Source organism: Pezoporus occidentalis, unplaced genomic scaffold, assembly GCF_034315485.1.
Source record: "Pezoporus occidentalis ecotype Australia unplaced genomic scaffold, CSIRO_AGI_Poc_V1 ctg292, whole genome shotgun sequence".
In the NCBI taxonomy this organism is placed as follows: Eukaryota; Metazoa; Chordata; class Aves; order Psittaciformes; family Psittacidae; genus Pezoporus; species Pezoporus occidentalis.
Window position 1 is genome coordinate 5,001 of NW_026914852.1, and position 24,029 is coordinate 29,029.

Sequence of the window (24,029 nt, forward strand, 5' to 3'; positions counted from 1 at the left end):
TGCTAAGGAAGTGAGGTCACGCAATATGGCGGTCTGGAGCCGCGGCGAGTGAGCCGTTAATGCTGTGTGGAATCCGCGGGCATCCATCCCGGGAGCTGCGGCGGCGGCGCTGCGTTTCTCGCTAGCATCAAGCGGAAAACCCAAAGCCACGATGGCATCAGGAACCGCAGGGCTGTGAGGCAGCAGAGCGCGAGCCGGCAGGCCGGGCAGGGCAACAGAACCAGGTCGCGGACGAACCAGGTTGCCGCCATGGAGCTGAGGGTTGGGAACCGGTACCGGCTGGGCCGGAAGATCGGGAGTGGCTCCTTTGGGGACATCTACTTGGGTAAGGAGGGTGGCTTGCTGGGGATATATCTGGCAGGTTTGTGGAGAACGTCAGGGGTAGGGCTGGGATGGGTGCTGCTCGCTGCTGTACCTGCTCCCAGCCCCGGCGAGGCTGGGCTGGGGGCAACCTCCGGGCCCTCACTTCACTCCGGCTGGAGCTCGGGCCGCACTACTGACCAAAAAATGCCCTTTGATATGAAGTACCTTTCTGTTTGTACAACAGTAACAGTTTAATGTTTCGTTGACATCACGTCCTAGTTTGGATAGTGTGGAAATCGGGAATTCTATCTTATTTAGCCACCACTTCCCATTGTTGTCTTGTGACCTTGGGTGTTGTTAATCTTCTCATCTGTAAAATCGGGATAAGGGTATAAATCCCTTTATTTGGAAAACAAGCGAGCAAGCAAACCAAACAACCCAACACAAAGCAAACCCCTCAAAACCCCAAACCCACCATGTTCAGAAAAATAGTTTGGGAAAGAAACATGCATTGGTGTTAACCATCACTGCAGTGGTCTAGGAAGAATTGCTGCCACAGCAATGTTCTTTTCTCCTGTGAGACCTAACAAACAAAAGACAAAAACAACAAAAAACATTACACAACTGCAGATGACGAGGTTGCAATTAAAGAAACCTTCAGTCAAATCTTCAAATCCTTCCAAGAATCATCAGGTTGGCTATCCTGTTGCTTTAATGTTGCCCTAATGCCTTATTGCAAGTACCTTGTTCTGGTACTGTGATTTCTATGCAATTGTAAAATTTGCAGGGTTGGCATTGTCTTTGCCTGACCATTTGTGTGGCTCTCTATCGTAATGGCTCACTGCTTGTGATTATGACAAGCAGTGGTGGGTACAAGTTTTGAAAGAAAGTATTCATAAAATAATATATTCTTCAAACTCTTAAACCACAAGAAATGGGTTAATTCCGGAGACATTCATTTTAATTCCTGTACATAGAAACCAGTACTATGCTTTTGAAAACTGTGTCAACTTTAAAAAGCAAGTCAAAAAGGGAGGGAAGCAACTTGCAGGGGCTAAGGTATGTTAACTGCACACATCTGGAGGGTAAAAACACGTCTTTAGCTAACATGTGGTATGTTTGACAGTGTAAGAGGTGTTTCTGTTTCCTAGACAGCAGTGCTTCACGTTGCAGTGCGCAGCTCACATTCCAAACTAATCTGTCAGGTAAAAGTGCTTGTCTGCAGATAATGAAATACTGGTTATCTGTAATACGGATCATATACCTGCTAAAAAATCCATGTTTTTAGCTGAAGGTGTGGTGGTGTATAGAGGCAGAGAACATGAATCTTTCTGCAATGCTTGCATAAAAGATTGAAGACTTCTGTGAGAAATATAGTGGTAACACTTGTGCAAAAATCCTCATTAGCTGTCATTGGGATTTTGAGTGGAGATTAAGACAGCAATTAGAATTTGAAAAATCTTAAAATGATTTGAGAACCTTCCTTTAGTAGTTGACTACTGCTCAGGTAAGTCAGATTACATTATAGTATAAATTTAAAATGCAAGTAAAAAAATATATTTTGGGGGTTACTTCATGCTTACAGCCCACACCAGTAAAGTTGCACAGGAAATAATAATTCTCTGTACATTAGTAATATTGCCATGCTGCATTTTGCAGTTTTTGACATCTTTTTATCTCGGAGTAGCTGGTGTGGATTTACATTTAGGGCTTGCTGCAGATGTCATTCCCGAGTCAGAAGCTAGGAGAGTTACATGCTTTGAAGATCCAGCAATTGGTGTGGGTTTCTTTTTCCAGGGGAAATGACCATGCCTCAAGAACTGAAGTCTTTTGAAGAGGCCATTTGGTTTGCTTACTATTATCTTGTAAAACAGAGGTGTTTGAAATCTGTATTTTTTGTGATAATGAAATGTTGGGATTTATTAAGATTTTCTGTTTGGTTGTTCAGATTATGGTAAGACATAAGTGCTTTAAAATAACTTATAAAAATTCTTTTAGATGTCATGAGGTTTTATTAAGTACATGTCTTCTCATAGGCCTTGCTATTTTTACAGATTACTTCAGCGTAGATCTCTAGCTTCAGATCTCTGAAAAGAAAGAATTGATTATTTTTGCCTGGTTTTGGTCCTGTACATTTGGGTTTTTAATGCAGCTACAAGGATGTAGAAGACATTCCAGAGTAGAGGGGACAGACTTTTCCCTTTTCCCTTTTTTACCTCTTTATCCCTATGGAGCCGATGACTCCGTTGTTGTTATCATGGTTTTTTCATATTCTTTTATATTCTCCCTCAAACCTCAAAATATGTCTTCTGGAATTCTGAATGGCCCCAGCTTTGCTTGCTTAGAATGGCAGGGTCTATGGGACAGGAGTTTGAAATGTAAGGCACTATTGTAAATAAAGGAGCACGGACAACTTAAAATAAAATTTAGGAATTTAGTGTACCTGCATCTTTTGAAGTTACCCTGCAGAGGAAGATACGAAAGAAATGGATTCCCAGATATTCTACATAGTATGATGAAAAATGGGCGATGGGATCAGAGTAAGCATTTGTTGATAAGTCTGTGAGGTCAAATAGATATGGGTTGCTAAGGACATTGCAGTCACTGTGTTTTCATGCATTTTGCATTGTGTATATATTTTTCTTAAGAATTAGTTTTGGGTTGTAAACGCGTTAAAATAATTTCCAAGGCTTTCCTTATGGTAGAGGATTTCACACTTCCAAGTAAATTGGAATTTTGCTGTTTAAAAGAAAATACTTTCACAACTCTATACTTCTTTTTACATTTACAGATGGTGAGCTCTAATTACACTCCTTGTTACTACTTTTTAATTGTGGTCTTTCTTGCAGTAATGCTTCCTGCTGCTTCACCGATACTACTGTGTTTTCCTTAAAGGAAGCTAAGCTTTTGGTGCTGCGGAGTTACTTTAGAAATTTTGTCCCAGGGTTTAAGTGGGGACAGAAGTCCTTACTTGGTGGCAAGGAATGCATTGCTTGGAAAAATTATTTGCATTTTTGTCTCTCATCAGTTTTGCTGGACTCAAATATTTTAATTTCACTATTTTAATATGAAGTCTCTCGAAAGAGAGGATTTATACAGAAGCAGAGTTCAGGGTAAGGGTTCTTGGCTAATGAGTGATAAAGACTTGGGAAGAGGAACTATCCTATGAAATTACCTACTAGGTCAAGACCATAGTTTGTCATGTAGTGGTTTAATACTATATTGAGCAGAATGGATACCAATACAGGTGTACCAATACAGACTTGATACAGGTCTTGATCCTCCCATGCAGTTTTTGCCCTAATCAAACACAGAAGTCTGCAGCTGTCTATAAAGAAATATGTCTTTTAGTATACTTGGGCACCAATTTGTGTTGGTTTTGGATCAGACAAGTTTTTGAAAAACAAAAGAACAAACCAAACCCCCCAAAAGACCATGTTTTCTGCTGCTCACCTATCAGATAATATTGTCTTTGGTCCGTGCTTTCCCTGATCTTGTCTACTGTGGGATTTGGCAGAACAGGTACTGAATGTTGGGATAAGCAAGAGAGGTCCAGAGTTCTGGGGTTCAAAATGAAGATTTTTGGGGTGGCAAAGTCAGTATTAGATCAGAAGATAAACACCTTCCCCCTCATATTGTTGATCTGCCCTTTCACATTTCTGGATTGATGTGCACCATAGCTCATTTAAAGTTCACCAAAATAATATATTTATAAAATATGAAAACCTTAAATTACAGATTGAAGAGTTTCCAGTTAGCTGCTACTGTGCTATCTATAACCAAAGTAGCAGTGGGGGATCCTGCCAGTTATTATGCCAGTTACAAAAGAGTCATACAAGACAGATATATATATATATATGTACAGCCTTATTTTTCTTTTTGTCTTCCATATGTGTTCACCTTGAGTTGTGTTTATTGTACCTAGAGTGAGTTTCATTTGCTTTGTTTTCTTAAGGTGCCTCGGGAAATGTCTAACAAATATTGACCTTGGTGTTGTCAGAACAGCGCAACTGTACCAGCAACACCACCTTAATACTCGCATTTGTGCACACATACAGAAAGATATTTTATTTACCTAAAAAAAGTGAAGTCTTGTGTGAACTCATTAGATAATTTATGCACCATCAGTTTCTTGCAAAGTGAAGTCACACCGATTTTGAGGTGTGGCCTATTAGCCAGCCTTTTTTAGCCTTTCTTAGTCTGACAAAGGCTATAAAGCACTGAAGTAGCTCCTTAATCTGGGGAACAGTATTTTGTAGTTATAATAGGTGTCCTTGTTTCAGCTGGTGAATATGTTAGCTCAGTACTGTGTAATGGTCAAAGAAAAGCATATGCAGAAAAAAACAGGTAAACAGGCAGAAAAAAATGTGTACCTCTGTCTTAATTGCATTTGGTGACTCAAAGGACATTATGGAACTGGAAAAGGTATGGATAAGTGAAATGGTGAACAGTTAGGGGTAATTAAAAATTACTTATATATGAAGAATGACCAGAGTTTTTGAACTCTGAAAAGAGTTAGGGGAAAGTGAGGTAGGGTAGAAGTCTCTGAAACCCTGAACATAATGGAGAAAGTGAGTACAAAATGATTATTTGCTGTTTCTTCCCAAACAAAAACTAGCAGACCTCAAGTTAAGCTTTTAAGGAGTGTGGATCAGAACAAAGAGCAGGTTTGTTGTACTTCACATCATCCTAAATTATGAGGTAATGCAGAAAAGGGAAAGTCAAATTCTGAAAGTAGAGAGACTTGGTAATATGTCTGAAAAGTGTCTCGCATCTCCTTTTACAAATTCGTGTTTTCCTGTAGTTCCTAAGTTGCTTGGCTGTGAGAGTACATATTTTCTTGACTCAGTGTTTCTCCTTAAGAATGACAGTTTTTCCCTGAATACACTTAAACTTTGAAAGTGAACAGGTAAGCCAATTTTTCAGTAACTTGATTCCTTAAGAGTTTAATGAGATGTAAGAAAGTGGGGTTTTTTGAGAGGACACATTATTGATTCTAGATAACCTGCCTCCAAGGATAAAATCATAAGGTGACGGAATACATCTGGAATATGTTGAGATTTAGGGAAGTTGCAGTCTCTGTTTCCAAGATGTCAGAGGAGGTGATCTGAATTCCTAGCATTCCTTAGGTTGGCAGGGTTACATGCAACACCTGTAAACATTAATTCTGAGCACTTACACCACAAACTAGAAGTGGAAAGACACCCCTCAAAAGATGCACTCATTTGTTGGTTTGGTTTTGTTTTTGTTTTTTTTTTTATTTCTAAAAATTATTATTATTATACATTTTATATATTTTTATAATAATTTTTATTTTTTTTTTGGTGGGGTTTTGTTTGGTATTGCTTGTTTGGGGTTGTTTTTTGTTTGGTTTTTTTTTTAGGGGGTGGGTTTTTTCTTGGGTTGTTTTTTTTTTTTGATGGAATAGAAGCAGTTTTGGCTTCCTGTGCTAGTGGCTAATTGTCTTTTCAGATGCTAATCTGTTGGAGAGAATCTGTAAAACTTCAGAATCACTTTTAGATCATGATGATTGAAAGTACTTAATCTCTGGATGTTTGCCGTTGAGTGGCAGTTTCCTAGTATTTGTTTTGTTTCAGTCTTGACAAAGGAAATGAATCTTAAAAGTATTTTGACTAATGTTTTAAATTCTTCTGGTTTTAGGAACTGATATTGCTGCTGGAGAGGAGGTTGCCATTAAGTTGGAATGTGTGAAAACTAAACATCCTCAGCTTCACATCGAGAGTAAAATCTACAAAATGATGCAGGGTGGAGGCAAGCAAGTTATTTTCCTTCTTCAGAGCTTTAACTGATTTTATAGCTTTGATTTATCTGCCACCTGGAAGTATTTAATAATTAAGATCTCTTTTAACGCATAAGGAGAAGGTAGGATAGGTCGCAAGGTGGGTGAAGCAGCACCTCAGCTATTTTGCAAGCAATGTAGGGTAGCAGTTCCAAATCCATGGCTGTCAAATTTTATGATAACTATTAAAATCCTTCACTGTTGCTCATGGTCCCCGAATATTTTAAAACGTGAAAACCTCAAGCAATGTGGAACAAAGTTTGGTCCTGTTTGGCAGTACACTAGTTTATTTTTGTTTCTCATGGGTTAGTAAAAGATAGTAACCACTGTTCTGGAGTGTTTAACCTGACTTGCTTATTATAGCAGCTCAATGATAAACTTACCAAGTTCAGATTAATTTTTGTTATATATGTTAGCATTCTTTCTTCTGAGTTAAAAATAACTTCCTGCTACAGGAATTGTAAGACAAAATAGCATTAGGAGAGAATAAGAGTGAAGCAACTTCATAACTACTGCATGATACTCCACTAGGATAACTCACTGGTATATTTTGAAGTTCTGCAAATGTATATCCCATGTAGTTCTGCAATATAAACTTGGTGTAGTTAAGTTTTGCTTTTATTTCGTAGTTGCTTGAATTCTTCCTAAATGAGGCCATATTTTGCATAAAGACTATATTCCACAATGTATTTCTCAAATGCAAAGTACAGTAATCATACATGTAGAAATGGATAATGTGTATTTGCATTTAGTTACTTTTTAATTCCTGTTTCATGCAGTTGTCACTGCATTACGGCTTGTAATCCGAATAGCCTTCACAGAGTAAAATGCTTCTTTTATGGGCTTACTAAAGCCATGATGGTGAGTTCTTTCTGAGGATGGATGCTGTGGAGACAGGTAGCAGAAGGTTAAGTTTCCATCTGAATAAGGATTTCTCTGTGAAGGGAATTTGGGAAAGAATAATTCATATCAAGTAAACAGAGTTTCACATGAGTGAATTGTACCATTTCACTTCCAAAATACATAAAATTAACTCAAAGTGAGTGGATTTCGAGTTCTGAATAAGGCTGCCTACATGCAGGTTTAATTTGGGATATTTGGCCAATTCTTCAGTTTTGCAATTAGCAGTAACGTTAGCCCATAAATGCAATTATCCCATAAAGCAGGGCTAATTTTACCTCTCTCAAGCTGAATGTATAACACATCTCAAAAACAATGCTGCTTTGGTAGAGATTCACCAAACAGCACATGCATTGGAACTGGAGGAAAGTCAGAGAGTATGGAGCAAAAGTGAGAATTCATTGCAAATTGAAATGGAAGGGAAAGGTATTTTATGGTGATCTTGTGAGCTTTGAAACTAAGCAGTTAATTTCTAAGGCCTTCTTCAGTGATAATATTTAGTGTTTTGTCAGTGTGGTTTTTTTCAGATTTCTAATTTGCTTTTTATTGCCATCTTTGAGACTATGTGAGTAGTAATACTTGTAAAATGCTTATGATTCAAATCCAGAGAAAACACTAAGTACTTTCAATTTATAAGCTAAGCCCAAAGACTGAGGGCTTTCCAGGGAAGGGGAAAAAGGCTAAATTTAGACCTCTGTTGCTACAATTTTTATTGGTTTTGCTGTGAAATTAGTAAACCATTCATTTTGTAATGGCTGAAAGTAGCATAAAATGTTAAGCCTCCCTGTAAATACAAACATTCACAGCAGTGACCCTCCTAGAATTCATCTTAAGAGCCTTGAAGATGTGTGCATGGATTGTATGAATCAAATTGTTATACAGTTTCCTTTTTTCTAGTGGGCATTCCCACAATTAAGTGGTGTGGAGCTGAAGGGGACTACAATGTAATGGTGATGGAGCTGTTGGGACCGAGTCTTGAAGATCTCTTCAATTTTTGTTCAAGAAAATTTAGTCTCAAGACAGTTCTACTACTTGCTGACCAAATGGTAGGAAGCTGCTTTGTTGATCTTCGTCGTACGGTGTGGTGGGATATTAGAGTTTCTTCAGATCACAACCAGCTATGTTTTATTTCTGTAATTTAGAGGCAAATAGGCTCTATCATTAGAGAAGAGACTCAAAATTAGTTTTGTTTCTGTAAATATAAAATGCCCCATCAAATGTAATTACAAGTCTTAATTGATTTTTAAAAAATGACCTGCACTGTTTGCAAACCAGGTGTTTTCATTGCTCAAACACAAATTCCCAAAACAAGTTTCTGGAAACAAAAGTGAAACAGGCACAGTGAGAAAGCTAGAGAGAAGGTTTATCTGTTGTCTTCTAAATTACGTTCTCTTTAATGCTCTTACATTTTACAATAAAAAGTTTATTTACCTCTTATCATTAAGACAGTGTTTCTAGTGTTTTCATGAGAAAAAAAGTATATGCCCAGTATCTTGACAATGATTTCTTTTTTTTTAATCCCCCCTCCCCCCCCCCCTTCCCCCTTTATTTAGATTAGTCGAATTGAATATATTCACTCTAAGAACTTCATCCACCGAGATGTGAAGCCAGATAACTTCTTAATGGGCCTGGGGAAGAAAGGCAATCTTGTCTACATAATAGACTTTGGACTAGCAAAGAAGTATCGAGATGCTAGAACTCACCAACATATTCCATATCGTGAAAATAAAAACTTAACAGGAACTGCTCGTTATGCATCCATCAACACTCATCTTGGAATTGGTGAGCTGGGGAAAGCAATAAATAGAAACTTTAAAAATGTCAATGCACATAATTTTACTTCAAATAAAAAAAAAAAGGTTGCTTAATGGAGGCATAGAAGAAAGTCCCTATTTCTGGCACTAGCAGTGTAGCATGCTTGGCCTTGTATCTCTTGGTTGGGTGGGATTTGGTCAGTTCGTAATCCACAGGAATTCACATATTTTAAATAACTGTGAGGGTTTTTCTTGTACTGATAGGCTTTTTAATACTGATAGACTTCAATACAAGCCTATCTTGTACTGATAGTCTTTTTTTAATAACTCCGAGGGTTTTTCTTGTACTAATAGGCTTTTTCTTGTACTGGATGAGTTGATCATGGGCATAGTTTTTTTCTAAGAGTTTTTATGACAGTCTTGTTTCACAGTCTTGCATTTCCGTAGAAAATGAAACCTAATGAGTCCACTTTTTTATGCTGTTGTAGAGCAATCTCGCAGAGATGACTTGGAGTCCTTGGGCTATGTACTGATGTATTTTAACCTGGGCTCCCTCCCCTGGCAGGGACTGAAAGCAGCAACAAAGAGGCAGAAATACGAACGTATCAGTGAAAAGAAAATGTCTACACCCATTGAGGTTTTGTGTAAAGGATATCCTTGTAAGTTACTCTTTCGTGGCATTAGGCCTACATGTTTATGTTTTGGCAGTATTTCTTCTTTATATTTAATTCTACCTATCTTTTTTTACTTCTCTCTTCTCCTCCCCCCACTTCTTTGTGTTCCCCTCTCTTCAAGATTGGGCACATCTGTGATAAAGACTCTGGTTTTGAGACCTTGATCTTTGTGTTCCTGTACCATTTCTAATTATCCATTGTCTGAATGATTAATAAACAATCACTGTAGTGCCCTCAAGTGGAAGGGTGCTTGATGCATCTGAGTTGTGCTGTATTGTGTACATGTGTCTGGGCTGACTGGGTAGCTCTGATAAATAACTTTATTTCTTCATATGCAAGGGTACTATTTCTTGGATGAATCAGATTGTATAGTCAGATACACCTCTTACCTGTTGCACTTGGGAAGGTTCATCCAGGTTGACCTGTTGATGGTCAGCATCTGACAGAGACATAAGAAACCTTCCTATATCCTAGTATCAGGACTAAAAGCTGTTCTATTTCTCAGATTTGGTAATAATGAGTATGAATTTTGAGTCCTGCAAAATGGCACTTGAATCTGTTTTAAAACTTTGTAACATTAGCTGCCATCAGAAAATATTGTTCATCTTTAATGAGAGTTCCATCTTTCTTCTTTCCACACTCTTGGCTTTGGCAGCTAGGTACAATAACAAGAACTATGAGTTTTATTAGGGTTGTATGAAAACTTACTGTCTTCAGTCTGTTGCAAATGTTGCTTCATACATGTTCCCTTACATTCACCAACTATGTTTTTCCACTGGGGTTAACAAGCAAGACAAGACTCATCAACTTTTCTTGGTTGGTTTATTAGAATTTCTTTCTTAACGTAAATTGTTAATATATTATTTTAGCTGGAAAGACTTGAAATCAAAAACCAGTATTTTGATACTGCTATTATATTCGGTGTATGGAATTGACAATGTTTTTGCTGTGTAACTAATACTTTGTGTGCCATATAAAAACAGGTGTTGCAAATCTAAAATTGTAGCTTGACACATATGGGAAATTTGTATGGGTCCACTAGTTTCTGTGAGGTGGAAGATAAGAATGCGTATGTGATTTAATAACAGAGATGCTCTTCTGTGTCACACAATAAATGGCATTTAAATATATTCAAAGAAAGGCAAAAAAACCTCTTTCCTCAGCTGTACTTTTAAACCTGTGTATGTGTCCCCTTCCCCTTCAGGGTTGGTCCTTCTGCCAACTGTCAGTTAAAGAACTCTGATATTGGGTCTTCTCTGCTGTCCTCTGACATCTTTGCCTGCTCTTTGATAGACAAATAATTTCCTTTACAGGGTTGATTTCATAGACGGGCTATAGTGTTGCCTTCAAGAGATTTCTAGTCTTATGTCATTATTATTTTTCTTATGTTTAGGAGATTCCCTATTTGCTGGGTTTGTGATGGGTTTTGTTTTGTGATTCAGAATTTAAAAAAAAGCAAATGCGGAGCTGAAGGAAAAACACAGACTTTCTTTTATTACAGCTGAATTTGCCACATACTTGAATTTCTGCCGTTCTTTGCGTTTTGATGACAAACCGGACTATTCCTATCTAAGGCAATTATTCAGAAACCTCTTCCACCGACAGGGGTTCTCCTATGACTATGTGTTTGACTGGAACATGCTGAAATTTGTGAGTAGCTAACATAACTTTCTAAATTTTTTTTTTTTTTTTTTGGTAATATATATTTATTTTTTCTACTACACTGTCAGTTTTGAGTGTCTTAACTGATACTGTAAGATTGTCTTGCCTTTTTCCTCCCAGAAGCTCTGTTGCCTAGGAAAAAAGATCAGGAAATGAGGAAAGACAGGAGAAACAAGAACCATGAGATGGGGGTTGAATGACAACTAAGTTGGAGTTACAGGGATTTAAATGTGTAAGGCTTCTGAGATGCTTCCCTGGGGGCAATCACCAGGCTAGGTTGCAGAATTACTGTTTTCTCTCCCCTTGATCTTGAGCATGGGTCATTTGCAACTGCTGAGGAGGTGTCCAGCTGTGATAAGATACTGTAAGTATCTTACTGTAAGTATGTATGTACATTAGCATTTTGAAGGCTATGTCAGCAGATGTGTGAGCAAAATTCAGAATTTATGGCAGGTCTCAAGAAATTTTACCAAAATAATGACCTAACTTAATAAACCTAATGGATTGTGCAGTTCTTTATTTTCAGTGTCTTTGTCTGAATATATAGTTGTAAGTTCAGTACTTCCCCAAGTTGTTCACTAGTGTCAACCCGTAGGGGGCAAGCAGAGCGGCTGAAGATTCTGAACGTGAAAGGCGAGAACGAGAGGAAAGATTGAGACATACACGGAATCCAGCTGTGCGTGGAATACCCTCCACTGCTTCTGGCAGGCTGAGAGGAGCGCAAGATGTAGCTCCTCCTACTCCCCTTACCCCAGCTTCACATGCTGGTAAGTAAGCAAATACCTGGATAGATGCATCTTGTAGACTATTGTAATTTGCAGTTTGTTCCTGGTCATTGGAAATTCAAAATCAGAGTTACAGTACCTGAGTGGTATTTGTGTTTGGTCAAGGTTTGGGGGTTTTGTTTGTTTTTCCTTCAGCTTGCTTTTCAGTAGGTTGAAGATAATTGTATAGGCACTCATTACCTGCCAATTGCTACTTGTATTTCTGTGAATGTAAAACAAAAGCCTTGATTTCTCTTGTTTGATTCTGTGGAAGCTTTGTATGCAAACAGGGAAAGTGTAACTTTTCCAGTGCTCATGTTATCATCCCCTTTTGTGTTGCAAAAATGTAATACAGCTTTTCTCACAGCCAACACCTCTCCTCGGCCAGTATCTGGTATGGAACGAGAAAGGAAAGTGAGTATGAGATTGCATCGAGGTGCCCCAGTCAATATCTCGTCATCTGACTTAACAGGCAGACAAGATACCTCTCGCATGTCAACTTCACAGGTAAAAAAGATTTCTGTATAATGGAAGAATGATGGTAATTTGATAAAATTAACTTGCCAAAAGAATATACCAGCTAATCAGTGTTTTCATACTGATTTTGCAGGTAGGATTTGACTCTTATAAATACTTGACATTTTAACTGAATGTTTGTGGCTGTAGACTACTATGAAGAAAAGAAGATTTTATTTTTTTTTTAACCTTTGCAGGAGTAAGGATAAAATACTCTAATACAGAGTCATTGTTGTATGAGGTGGTGTACAATCCTAGTCATACAGCATTTTTACCTTTAATTAAGGTGTTTAGCTCCTTTGCTCACTGAACTTCTTACTTTGTTTCACCATTGCTAAGTTGAAGGCAGTTGTGAGTCATGTTTCTAAATCAACAGAGCAGAGAATATTGATGCAGAATAGACAAGAAGTAGTTGGTGAAGAGCAGGAAAGTGCAAAAGTGAATAAATGTTGTAGTGCAGTACTGTAATTCAGAGCAAGTAAGAAGCCACATACATGGATGATGAATAGATTGCGGAAGGCTCATTTAAAGATGCAGGAGGATGAATGATAGTAATTCATAGCCATATGCAGCACTAAAATCATCCTCGTTGGTCATGGTGACTTAGCAAAAAGATTTTAGGAGTACTTCTTTTTGAGTTGACATTGACAAAAAATGTTTACATGCATTTTTAACTCTTTATGCTATAGTTATATAAACATTGATAGCTATAGAAAACATTCATTTTTGAGGATATTCACTCAGACTTGTCCTGTGTAGTGTGTGGTCTGGATTTGTACAGCTCACCCTCAGTCTTGCCTACAGAATAGGAAATTGCCTGTACTGGGACATTACTAGAAAAGCATTCTGTTATGAGGACTGGTGCAGTTGCCTAAGAGCTTTTACATCACGCCTCAATGCTCTGCTGGAATTCTGACTGCTAATTTTTGCTGTGGACTTATTTTATTCCTCACTGATGGAGCGTACTTATAAAAATTAACTCAGTTCCTTTTGGCTTCATCACGTGATCGGCAAAATTGATTATTTTGGATAGTATGTATGCTTATAAAATCTTACTGTTAGAGGGAATGCTTTTTTAGAGGAAGGCCAGGTGGGTATCCCTCATGAAGACCAAGGGTGACCTGGATTGGAGAAACAATTGTGCTGTAACAAAAGTGGATTTTTTTTTCAGCTGAATGAGTTGTTTCACCATGTGGCTGCACAAATGTTTGTGCTTGCACAAGGGATTAGCAGTTCAGGAACACAAATAACTGGATGAGAATAGGAGACAGGTGAGGTTTTCTGTGTTGGCTTTAGTGGCAATTTTTGTGAGTTTAAATTGTTCACTGAACTAGAATTCTTGTCACCAAGAATTCTCATGTAGAAATATTTTATGGCTGAATTTTGTAAATAGTATGAAAACAAAAAGGGTAGAACTGCACAGTTACGGATCTTGTCAGTGTGCATATATACTTGATAGAAGGATGTAAAGAAGGTACAGCCAGACTCACCCATATCTGATGAATGGACAATGGGCACAAATTGAAATAGAAGAAATTCCATTTAGGCATAAGAAAAACTTCTTTACTGTGAGACTGGAACAGGTTGCCCTAAGAGGTTGTGGAGTCTCTGTCTTCTGAAATGCTTGGAATCCAATTGGACATTGTCCTGAGTGGCCTGCTCTAATTGATGGTGCTTTGAGTAGTGGAATTGGGCTAGATGATCTCCAGGGGTCCCTTCTGACCTCATGTTCTGTTCTGGTACTGGGTTCCCCCTGAACATTTACTCAAATATAAAGGTGGCTTCCTGGTGAAGTGTGTACGCTCAGAGTTTGACTTGCTCTCAGAGCAAATCTCATATGCTTTTTGTCTCTTGCCAATGAGATAATGGGAGTAACAACAAGTGCAGTTATGTTACTTGACTATGTTAAGAGCGAGTATACCTTTCTTTTTTTTGCTTTATTACTCACACATAGCCCATTGTGCATGTGATGCTTTTCTAAACATTGTAAGGTATGAGTAATCCAGGTGAATTTGCAGATATGTTTTGGTTCTGCCTAACTTATAAAATGGGAATATCCTGGAACTGTAGGATTGTGGGTAGTCTTTGAATATCTTGGATATCAAGATACATATCTTGATAAATATATGAAAATATATATCAAGATATATATCTAGATATCAAAGATGTTCAAAGGCTACTCACAATCCGTATCATATATAGGTTACTGTGGATATAATATATGTATATCATTATGGATATACTCATATCCAAGATGTATATCTTGGTTATCAAGATATTCAAAGACTACTTTTATACTACTTTTTTTGAGTAGTGTAATTTCTATACTACTATATATTGTACTACCATATATACTACTATACTTTCTACAAAGTAGTGGTAATGGTAGCCAGTACAGACGGGCACATTTCCATACCTGCCCTTTTTAACACTGCTCCAAGTATGGGATCACTCGGTTGACTCCTCTACAATGGCAGTAGCAGCCTAGTTGGGATATTCTCTGAGTTTGTTAAAATTAATTATTCCTCATATGTTGTCTTCCTTTAGTTCTTACCGAGGTGGTGATCCACTGCTGGTCTCCACTCACGGTGACTGAGTAACAATGTGCAACTGTAGTATAATTTAAACAGCTTTCCATGGGCTTCTTGGATTTGGAAAGCAAGGGAAATTTACTTAGACTTTACCTTCTAATGCTTACCCTTGAGCTCACTGGAGATAATTCACTTTTCATTTTCTCAGTTCTTGCTTACTCTGTAGTAGGTAAGATGGCTCAAATTACAAGTTTTCGTGGTTTGCACTTATACTATCTTCATAACATTAAAGTATTTCTTCCATGATCTAAATATATCCTTGGATATTAACCAAGTTACCAGTTAAAGCTGTGGGTTTCTGATTATCTTTGTACCTTATTATTAGTCAGGAAAACCTAAAGTATCCAACTTGCATGGCAAGGTTATTAGGAAAAATTTTGATTGGTGAGGTATAAGAATATAGAAAATCATCCATGCCACTTCTTATGAGGGGAGCTGTAAAGAACACCAACTGTCCATGCCCATTCCAAGTGTGTTAGTTTCCTTTGTAATTCTTAAATAAATATGCTACCACTGTTTCTTTTTTTATTTAGTTAGTTTTATTTGAATTCCTTGGCTTGGTAAGGCAACACTGCATCTGTAATGTCCACCTCTCATTATATAGAGGAAGGGCTACTGCTTGTTAAACTCTGGGCAATGGAATGTGCAGAGGTTGCTCAAAATAATGGAAGCTGCTTACCTCTAAGTAGAGTTCTTAAAGATTACTCCACATTCTTATCTTTATTTTTAACAAAATGAGTTCTCATCAGTTCGGACTGAAACTGAAGACTAAGGCAGGGGATGCAGTTAATGTAAAAAAATCTCTCTTATGGAAAATATGTCTTCTCAGAGAAACTTAATGCTCACAGAAAAATGGTGATTGGCAAGGGTAGCGAAGTAGGTGTCATGTATATTCCCTACCTCCAAGGTATTGTCCACATAGTAGCTAAGTCATTCTTATTAGAAGGACTAGCACATTGTAACACTAAGTAACAAATGCTTATTGGAGTAACAGCTAGCATGTCTACAAAATGATTTGTCAATGTGTTACGTGTTTTTAATGGAATTACAGAAATTCTGTCGCACATTATTCAGTATTTTTCTTGATGATGTGGAAGCAGATGCAGTAGCTAAAAGCCTGCAAGTTGTGAGAAGTTTGACAGTGAGAAACGTTAGTGAGAGTTGAGCAGTCAGGGAAAGCCTCTTCAAATAAAATGTATCCTAGTTCGCATTACTCCAAAACCTAATTAGGATGGAGTGGAGCCCCCTGTCTTATACATGAAAACTGTGTCTATGGTAACTGGTGACTGAGGAGGCTTTAGGTGTAATTTTGGAGAGGTTAGTGTGATGTCATGATGACAGGGCATAATTTCATCTTTAAATCTATGTATAATACAGTAATAAACAGAAATGGAGAGGTTATTTTGTCATTAATGAGACAGGTTCTGGGATATTATACTTAGTTCAGTCCTCAGTATCTTAAATTGTTGGAAAACCGTAAGTACCACAGGGAAGAGCCATAAAAATTGAGCTTAGGAAAACAAATTGTGCAAGAACAGAGTTTCAAGTCAGTGTCCTTGGTTTGTCTGAAAGGTAAGAGATAATCTTGAGTTAGTTGGTGTAGTATTTTAGAAAATGATTTTAACATGAGCTGACATTTATGCAGTAAACGTGAAGAACCTATTGCTTAAAATTAAAACCACTCAGATTTAAAGAAAGGTGATCAGAGGTCCAGTTGAAGACAGTTGCCACAGAAACAGCTTCTAAAAGGAGATCATCTTTGCCTTTGCATTAAAACTGTATTCATTTCTAGGTGTCATATTCAGGTCTAAAGCAAGCCCAAATTACAAGTTTCTGTGCAGTGAAGAGTTGTCATCTGTGCTGATCAGAAAATCATACCCGCTGCTAAAAGATCCTTCTGCTTTTAAGCTCTTTGAGTGGATTGTTCACTAATTCTCCTTTACATAGTCAGTCTTTAAGCATTAAGAAATGTGGTAAAGGAGGTTGTGAGTATTCCAGTAAACACTGCTTTGTATCAGTTCTGTTGGTCCATACTGCGTAGACTGCATCTCAAAAGCAGTGATCAAATCTGTGCATAGTTCCTACTGGTAATAGAAGTATTCTGTCCATAGTTAGAAGAAAAGATGGGGATGCTGCACGAAGTATTTGATTAAGTTTCCTTGACAGGAGAAGTTTTTAGAAGACTGTAGCCAGCACTGGCATTGAACAACTTAAGTGTTGTGCTGCTTCCCTGGGGAAGAAGCAGCATGCTTCCAAGGCCTCTGCATCTTCCATCTCCTCACGAGCAAATCTTTCTCCATATATCCATCTTAATAGGCATCTTATTCTACGTTGTTCTTCTGTCAGCTTTCTTTGAGGAATAATAATTTGTTCCTTTTGCTTGTCTCTTAATATGATAGAAATTACTTACAGAAGTCTGAAATCAGAGCTTCTAAAAACATTACATTTGCTACTGCAAGTTTAGGTTGGTTATTTGTTAGACATCTTTATATATTGGGGCAGTGGAACTGTTACAAATTGCTGTCTTTTCCCCTACCTCAGAATAGCATTCCTTTCGAACACCATGGCAAGTAGCTGCTCGTCTCCTTTCGTTGGAAGGCAGCACTGGGTGAGTGCTTCTCATTAGAAACCAAAATTTTGGATGGGTGGGGGAGAAAAAAAAAATGTTGGAAACATCCAACTTTGCCTCTTCTTCTCCTCACATTTCCTCATAGTTGAACGTGTGCCTTCTGGTCAGATGCTTGATGGAGCACTGGTTTTTCTCTAACTTAGAAGTAAACGTCTTTCCAAAAGTTGAATGACTGCTGCTGATCCACTTGGACTTTTTGGCAGAATTGACAAAAATAGTGACTTAAAAAGTCCCTAAAGTTGTTCAAGCAGCAACAATAAGATAACTGGGTCTAAAGTTTTGCTGCTTGAAAATTACATGTCTTTCCAGGAATGTTCATGCAGCGATATGTCATCCATTCAAAATCAGATCTGCTTCCAAACAATAAAACCAAAATACTTACTTGAAGACTTAATTAACTCTATTACTCAAATAAGGCTCTGTCTTGTCATGAATGGAATGTTCTACTGCAGATATATCCACTTTTCACTGTTTTATATTCTCTATTCCTTATGAGCTGTCATTTAAAAAATACTCAGATTTGTATTTTTAAAATGTTCACGTACTAGTAAGAGTGGTTTGAACATGAACATCTCAAAGGTAGACAGACTTGTATTTGGATATTTAAAACTCCTTTCCACTTGTCAGTGCAGTAGAAGTTTCTGCCTTTCTGTGTGCAGCCTTTGGCTTTTTAGTCTGCTCTGCTTTTGGCAATAACAGGTTTCTTCAGGGAAATAGCAAGTTTCAGTTGGAATCTGAACCTTAATGGTTGAAGGATGCTTTCTTAAGTATTTCAGGAGCTATGTTGCTTTGCTTCTCATTAAAAGGCTATGAGATTTTTCTGTTTCTTAATAAATTCTGTTTTATAACTGTCTGCTGTCTCACTTTCTCTGTAAAGCCTAAGCTTGCACTAATCCTGTATCTCTAGCTGGTGAAGAATCCTGCTGTTCATCTTCAGTTTTTTCCTCCTGCTTCGTGTGCTTGGCTGACTGTGGACAAGCTGCTTCATAAACAGATTGTAACATTAAAAAGATCCAACTGTAAATGGCAGCTTCACAATTGAAAGTCAAATTATCAGACCTTAGTAAAAAATTAAAAGGGAAAAAATAAAAAAGGCAAATCTAAAGCTTTGCATTGGAAAGCTTGTGTGTGGGAGATGTGAGGATTCCAGTCTGCTCAGGGTTGTGTCTGCAGTGGTTGGCCTTTACTGTATGTCTTACTGTTTGCAGCTGTTTGTAACTGAAATTAATGCTGAATACTGGTTTGGCTGCCGAGATGGTTTTGGCTTCTTAAATTGAAGCAATGTGTGGTTGGTTTTCACTTTTGCAGTGAAAGTGTCTTTCAAATAATGTTACACTGTTGCTAAAATAGGTCAAGCTATGGAAATTAATGAAGTGTCTTTTAACACAATGTCTCATGAAAAAAGAAAAGCCATTGAAAATCTTTGAAGTTGGGGGTTTTGGGGGTTTTGGGTTTTATGGTGGAGATTTTTTGTGGTTTTTTTTGTTGGTTTTGGTTTTTGTTTTGTTTTACTGGGATTTTTTTCCTCGTAAAACTGAGTTATTCACTGAGTCTGTTTTACACATTGTTAGTGTTTTCATATGGTTTGTTCTTTCTTCTGTGCACGTTTATGCGCTGTTTACTTTTCTTCAAAATGTACCTTCTGTCTGGAAAGATGAATTTTCCATGTTAACTTCTAATAAAGGATGGAGATGCAGGGAACTTCATGTAGCTGTGGTGGGTGTGAAACATTGTGTAGCTCATTGGATTTTAAATTTATGTGCTTTCTTTTGGCAATTAATTATTTAAAAGTACACCGAGAACCACTTAAATGTTAACTGGGAGGATATGTGCTGATGTTGTCTTGTTTTTTGGCTTTGGTAGATTCCTGCTCGGGTAACTACCAGTGTTCTCCAGTCTGCTGTGCACCGATGAAAATTAAGTTTGCCATGGAGGGCAGACAATGCATGGCTGATCTCCTATGTTACCAATGGCTTTACTAGCAAAAATACCCTAAACTAGAGTGGAAACGTTATAATTGGAGTTCTCCATGTGACTTAAAATGCACTTGGAGGAACATAGACAGGCTTCAGCAGCTGCCATTGCAGGACGCTTTTGCCAGAAACCCAGTGACCTTAAGAGAACCCTGTGGTAACAGGGCTGGAAAAGAAAGATGGTTTACAAAGTTGACCGCCTGTTATCGGATGGCCATTTCAGTTTTCCCTCCACAGGCGGCAGACTTCACCCACTTTGTATTATTCTACTGTAACTATAAATCTTTTGCTTGGTTTAAAAGGGTTTTTTGTATAATTTTGCTAAAATTATTGGCTTAATTCTCTGTAAAGAACTTCTTGCTTTTGTCTGATTTAAAGATGTAGAATATAAACAAACCTAAATTAAAGATGATGACTTGAAATTTCTTCTTTAAAAAAAAAAATTAGTCTGGCAGGGAACTTGTAAATTAATCAAAACTATGTGACTTTATTTAAACTGTTTGCTTGTTTCTATGGTCCCATTCTGACTAAGAAGGTTCTCATGAAAACTTAAAAACTGTTAGAATTTTACTTTGTTATTTGCTGTCTTCATTCACACTTAACATTTAACTTTCGTGTTACCCAAAGGGATTTTTAAGTATTCATTCCTTTTCATAAAAGAGAACTAAATACCCTGCGGAAGAGTCTAAATACAGTAGAGATGGAGGTGTTTTTTGTTGTGGTTTTTTTTTATTTTGGGGGGGGGGTGTTTCGTTGGGAGTTTTTTGTTTGTTTGATGGGTTTTTTTACAGTATATGAAGGGCTAAGTGAAAAAATGGCATTTGAGGGATTTAAAATTTGAAAGCTTGTCCAGTGTCTCTGCTTATTTTGGGTAAATGGATAGTTTCAGACTTGGTTTTTACTGGTGAATTTTGCTTCCTGCACTCAGGCTGGTTAGCTTGGAGGGTATTGCAAGTCAAAAATAAATGTTGATACTGAGTCTTCAGTGAATTTGCACTTTTAATTCTTCATCTACATCTTTAAAAATAAATAGTTTCAAGCCTTCTGTTTCATGCCAAGACTCAAAAGATAAATTATTTTTAAAAAGCAAACAAACAAAGCAAACCATTCTTGCTGTGAAATCCTGAGAATTTTTGCAATTCAGATGCATGCCATATTTAATTCTCAACTGTATTCAGCCTGAGTATACCCCGAATCATTAGCTGGGAATGAATGATTCAAGATGCTTAGGTAATCAAAAAAATTGTTGCAGGTGGTGTCGGCACCTGTTGCTTATTGAATGTGGGAGATTATTCATACTGTTCATTGCTGTAAATGGTCTCATAAAATACACCTGAAACAGTCTCATAAAAGTAGGTACTCTGTCCTCAAAGAACTTGAAGCAGTATCAGAAGTACTGTTTATATGACTGTGACTGAAGTAATGAGAAGTTCCAGGTTGGAAATGGAAGTATATATGGAGCTTTTGTTTGAACAGCTGGGGTATTTTGAAGGGGAGGGGGAGGGGGGAACAAACCCCAAAACCAAATAAAACCAAAGCAAATGAAAATATTTTTTGTAAGGCCTGTTGGTCTTCAAATTTTATGATGAGTAGTTTTTATTGTTTTGGTGTTTACAAATTCTTTTCTGCCCCTCTCAAAAGTATATGTTAAGTATTAGTAACATCAGCTACTCACTTGTGTGTATTCTGGGTGTGACTCAGGAAACCTGTCTGGGGAGAGTATAATGGAAAAGCTTAAAAGTTTGATCCATGGGTGTTTGCGTAAGGTATTTCCTCAGTTATTATAAACTTCAATATTCTAGGCATGTGCTTTACCATTTGGACAGTTTTACACTTCACTGTGCTTTCTTTGTAAATATCTGTGGTCTATAATGTACCATTAGAGGGACTTAAAAAGGCAGCCTCTTTATTCTCTCTGTATCTAGAACATTAGATTGCTGTACTATAATTAAAAGTTGACTGCAGACTTCTAGAGCTGTACTCACTTGTGGGCAGTTTTTGTCCTTCGTAATAGTTAAATTTCATCATGCAGAAAATAGTTAGACTGTCTATATAAACCTGTGTATTGGAAACCAGTATCTGGGAATACTTCATTTGTACTACCACTGTATTTGTGTACTTTAACAATTGTGTAAATACATTCGTAACAACTTCTGTTCTTCTTGTGTGTAACTTACTTACAATGAATCCTTACTCTTTACTTGGTGTAACTTCTTTCTTTTTTTTCTTTTTTTTTAAGGGGTTTCTGTAGCTACTGTCGGTTGCAAACTTTTGAAGACATAGTTGTGGTACTAAACCTTTCTCCGAAGGATTTTGGTAGTCGTGGTCAGAAAACAGCAGTTAGGGTATACAGGAAGAAAGAGAAGGCATTCATTGCTTTGCTCACAGAAAGGATGTCTTTTGTCTCTTTAAAGGTAAATGTTTTTGTTTGGATATTGCTTCCTTTCCAGAAGTCTTTTTCACAAACACTTCTCTGTCAAAGTAGTACGCTGTATTGATAGGAAGTATGGTCTCCTGGTTTAAGCCCAGGATATACGGGAGGAGAGTTGCTGTTGAGACTTGATCAATTACAGGAGCTAGGATAAAACCAAGAAAAACAGTGAGCTCTACCCACAGTGCCCTCTATAATAAAAGTCCTAGCTTTTGCCATGTAATTCTCAAAAGTCTATTCATAATCTGAGGGAAAATATACCTTCAGGAATTCTCTGTATTTGATTAGCACGCCTTTAGAAGTTGGAAGGATATTTAATTTATTCTGACAGTTTTCATTTAGAACTGGCTGTGTGCTTTTATGTGGAAAACTCTTCCCGTGCTGCTGTTTTACATAATCTTGATGGTTACAGAGTCCCTGAGCTCTTTGTGATACAAGTACCTTGAAAACAAATGAAAATAAATCCTATGATGAGAGAGATACTAAGTAAAAGCATTTAAGGAGTCCGTATATGCCATGTTAAGTTCATGAAAAGACTCGGAATCTCCCTTGGAGGAAGGCATGTGTAACTCAGAGGCATCTTGTTCTTCTTTCTTCAGTGGGGAAAAATAGCATAGTCACAACTATTTGTTGTCTTCTTTTCCCCATGTTCCAGACTTCTTGAGTGACAGCTCCTCCATAAAATCTGTCAAAGGCAACACTTTAGGAAACTGAATTTCCCAACAGTAATCTTTATGATGTATTTACAGATTTAAGTAGATCATCAGCTAACGCATACATGTTCATTTCAAGAATATCTTTTTCTTTGTAAAAGAATGAAATAGAAGGTAATTATTTTGTTCTTTACCTTTTTCTTTACAAGTGCAGCAGTTCATATGTGTAAAACACTAAGTGAAAACAAACAACACTGCTGTTCAAGGGTTTTCTAATAGTGCTGAGCCATCTGGTCAGACATCTGGATTTAATCCAATTGGGAGGAAATGTAATACACTATGTACTTAAAGTAGCTTCTAAAACTCACTGGGTGAGAAAAGTTAATAATAAAAAAAAGGTCTTGCTGTTAACAGTACACTTCCCTCTGGTTCATTCAGGTGACAATTACTAGCGTTACATGTGTATGTCTACATTTAAGTGATTGTATGAACCTGAATTGTATGGACTATTTGCATTGTTCAGTAGTTTTGTACCAGCAGAGTGCTCAGAAGCCTGATCTTCAGTAAGAATCTGTTTCACAGCAAAATCTTACTAACTTTTATCAGGACATATTTGCACAGGAGTAACACTTTATGACTTTTTCTCAGACGTTAGTGTTGGCTTTTTTTTTTCCTGCTGTATCTTAAAATTGGTTCTTTTGATGAAACCATTGCATACTGCAAGCAGAAAGACAACAGAAAATTAGGTGAGATCTGTATTTACAGAATCTACAAAAATATGCAGTCTACAAAAAATAATTTAAGAGCATTCTTTATTAACTTCTTTTTGGGGAAATTCTTGACTTTAGGTGCATGTGTAAGATCTGTCTGAAAATTATAAGCGTAAAGGACAAAGGAGAGTAGGAAAAGGAAAAAGTATGTATATCATCCTAGCTTACTGTGTCATTGCTGTGACCAGTCCAGGATAATTGAGATGGGGTGAGATATGGAACAAAACAGCAATTCATTTGGTACATTATGCATTAGGAAGAAAATGTCTAGTCCTGATCACAACCAGACAAAACATTTGGTTTAATTACAGTTGTTTCAAAGCTGCAAGCCTTACAGGCACAAAGGCAATGCAGAGCTGCTGGCATTTCCCATTATCCTTAAGGAAAGGATAAACCAGTGATTCACAGTATTTCAAGGCCATGTACAGATTTTTTCTTAAAAGAAAGACCCTAAACAGCAAGTGCTTCTTTGCACTCACTGCTAACAATTTGTATTTTATCTACTGTCAGCCCCCGACTCTTATACAATATTTTCCAGCAAGACTGAAAAGTCTTTTGCTATTAAGAATTTTAAATTCTAAAATCTAGGTCTTCTTCTTCATTGGATTC

The 24,029-nt window shown here is 37.3% G+C and overlaps 1 protein-coding gene across 5 annotated transcripts; it reads left to right on the plus strand.

The window, feature by feature from the left end:
* Positions 1-23,424, plus strand: CSNK1D (casein kinase 1 delta). Of its 5 annotated transcripts, none has more exons than XR_009966230.1 (10): positions 1-325; positions 5,965-6,075; positions 7,901-8,049; positions 8,557-8,785; positions 9,246-9,416; positions 10,933-11,081; positions 11,689-11,860; positions 12,225-12,364; positions 21,806-21,980; positions 22,653-23,424. XR_009966230.1 is itself a non-coding variant. In XM_062626401.1 (10 exons), exons 1-9 carry the CDS (start codon positions 250-252, stop codon positions 17,536-17,538), a joined length of 1,230 nt encoding a protein of 409 aa, XP_062482385.1. In that variant the 5' UTR covers positions 1-249; the 3' UTR covers positions 17,539-17,572; positions 19,457-20,136. The 5 variants fall into 5 exon arrangements, 4 of the variants coding, with proteins under 4 accessions (XP_062482385.1, XP_062482386.1, XP_062482387.1 ...); XM_062626401.1 differs by lacking the exons at positions 21,806-21,980; positions 22,653-23,424 and adding exons at positions 17,506-17,572; positions 19,457-20,136; XM_062626402.1 differs by lacking the exons at positions 21,806-21,980; positions 22,653-23,424 and adding exons at positions 17,506-17,572; positions 17,903-19,299.
* The last annotated feature ends 605 nt before the right edge of the window (positions 23,425-24,029 follow it).

Excerpts from the sequence above, each read along its gene's own strand:
- CSNK1D (XM_062626400.1), top strand. The coding sequence starts at position 250 with ATGGAGCTGAGGGTTGGGAACCGGTACCGGCTGGGCCGGAAGATCGGG. Across the intron at positions 9,417-10,932 it reads TTTGTGTAAAGGATATCCTT|CTGAATTTGCCACATACTTG; the intron begins GTAAGTTACTCT and ends CTTTTATTACAG. Across the intron at positions 12,365-19,456 it reads CTCGCATGTCAACTTCACAG|ATTCCTGCTCGGGTAACTAC; the intron begins GTAAAAAAGATT and ends TGGCTTTGGTAG.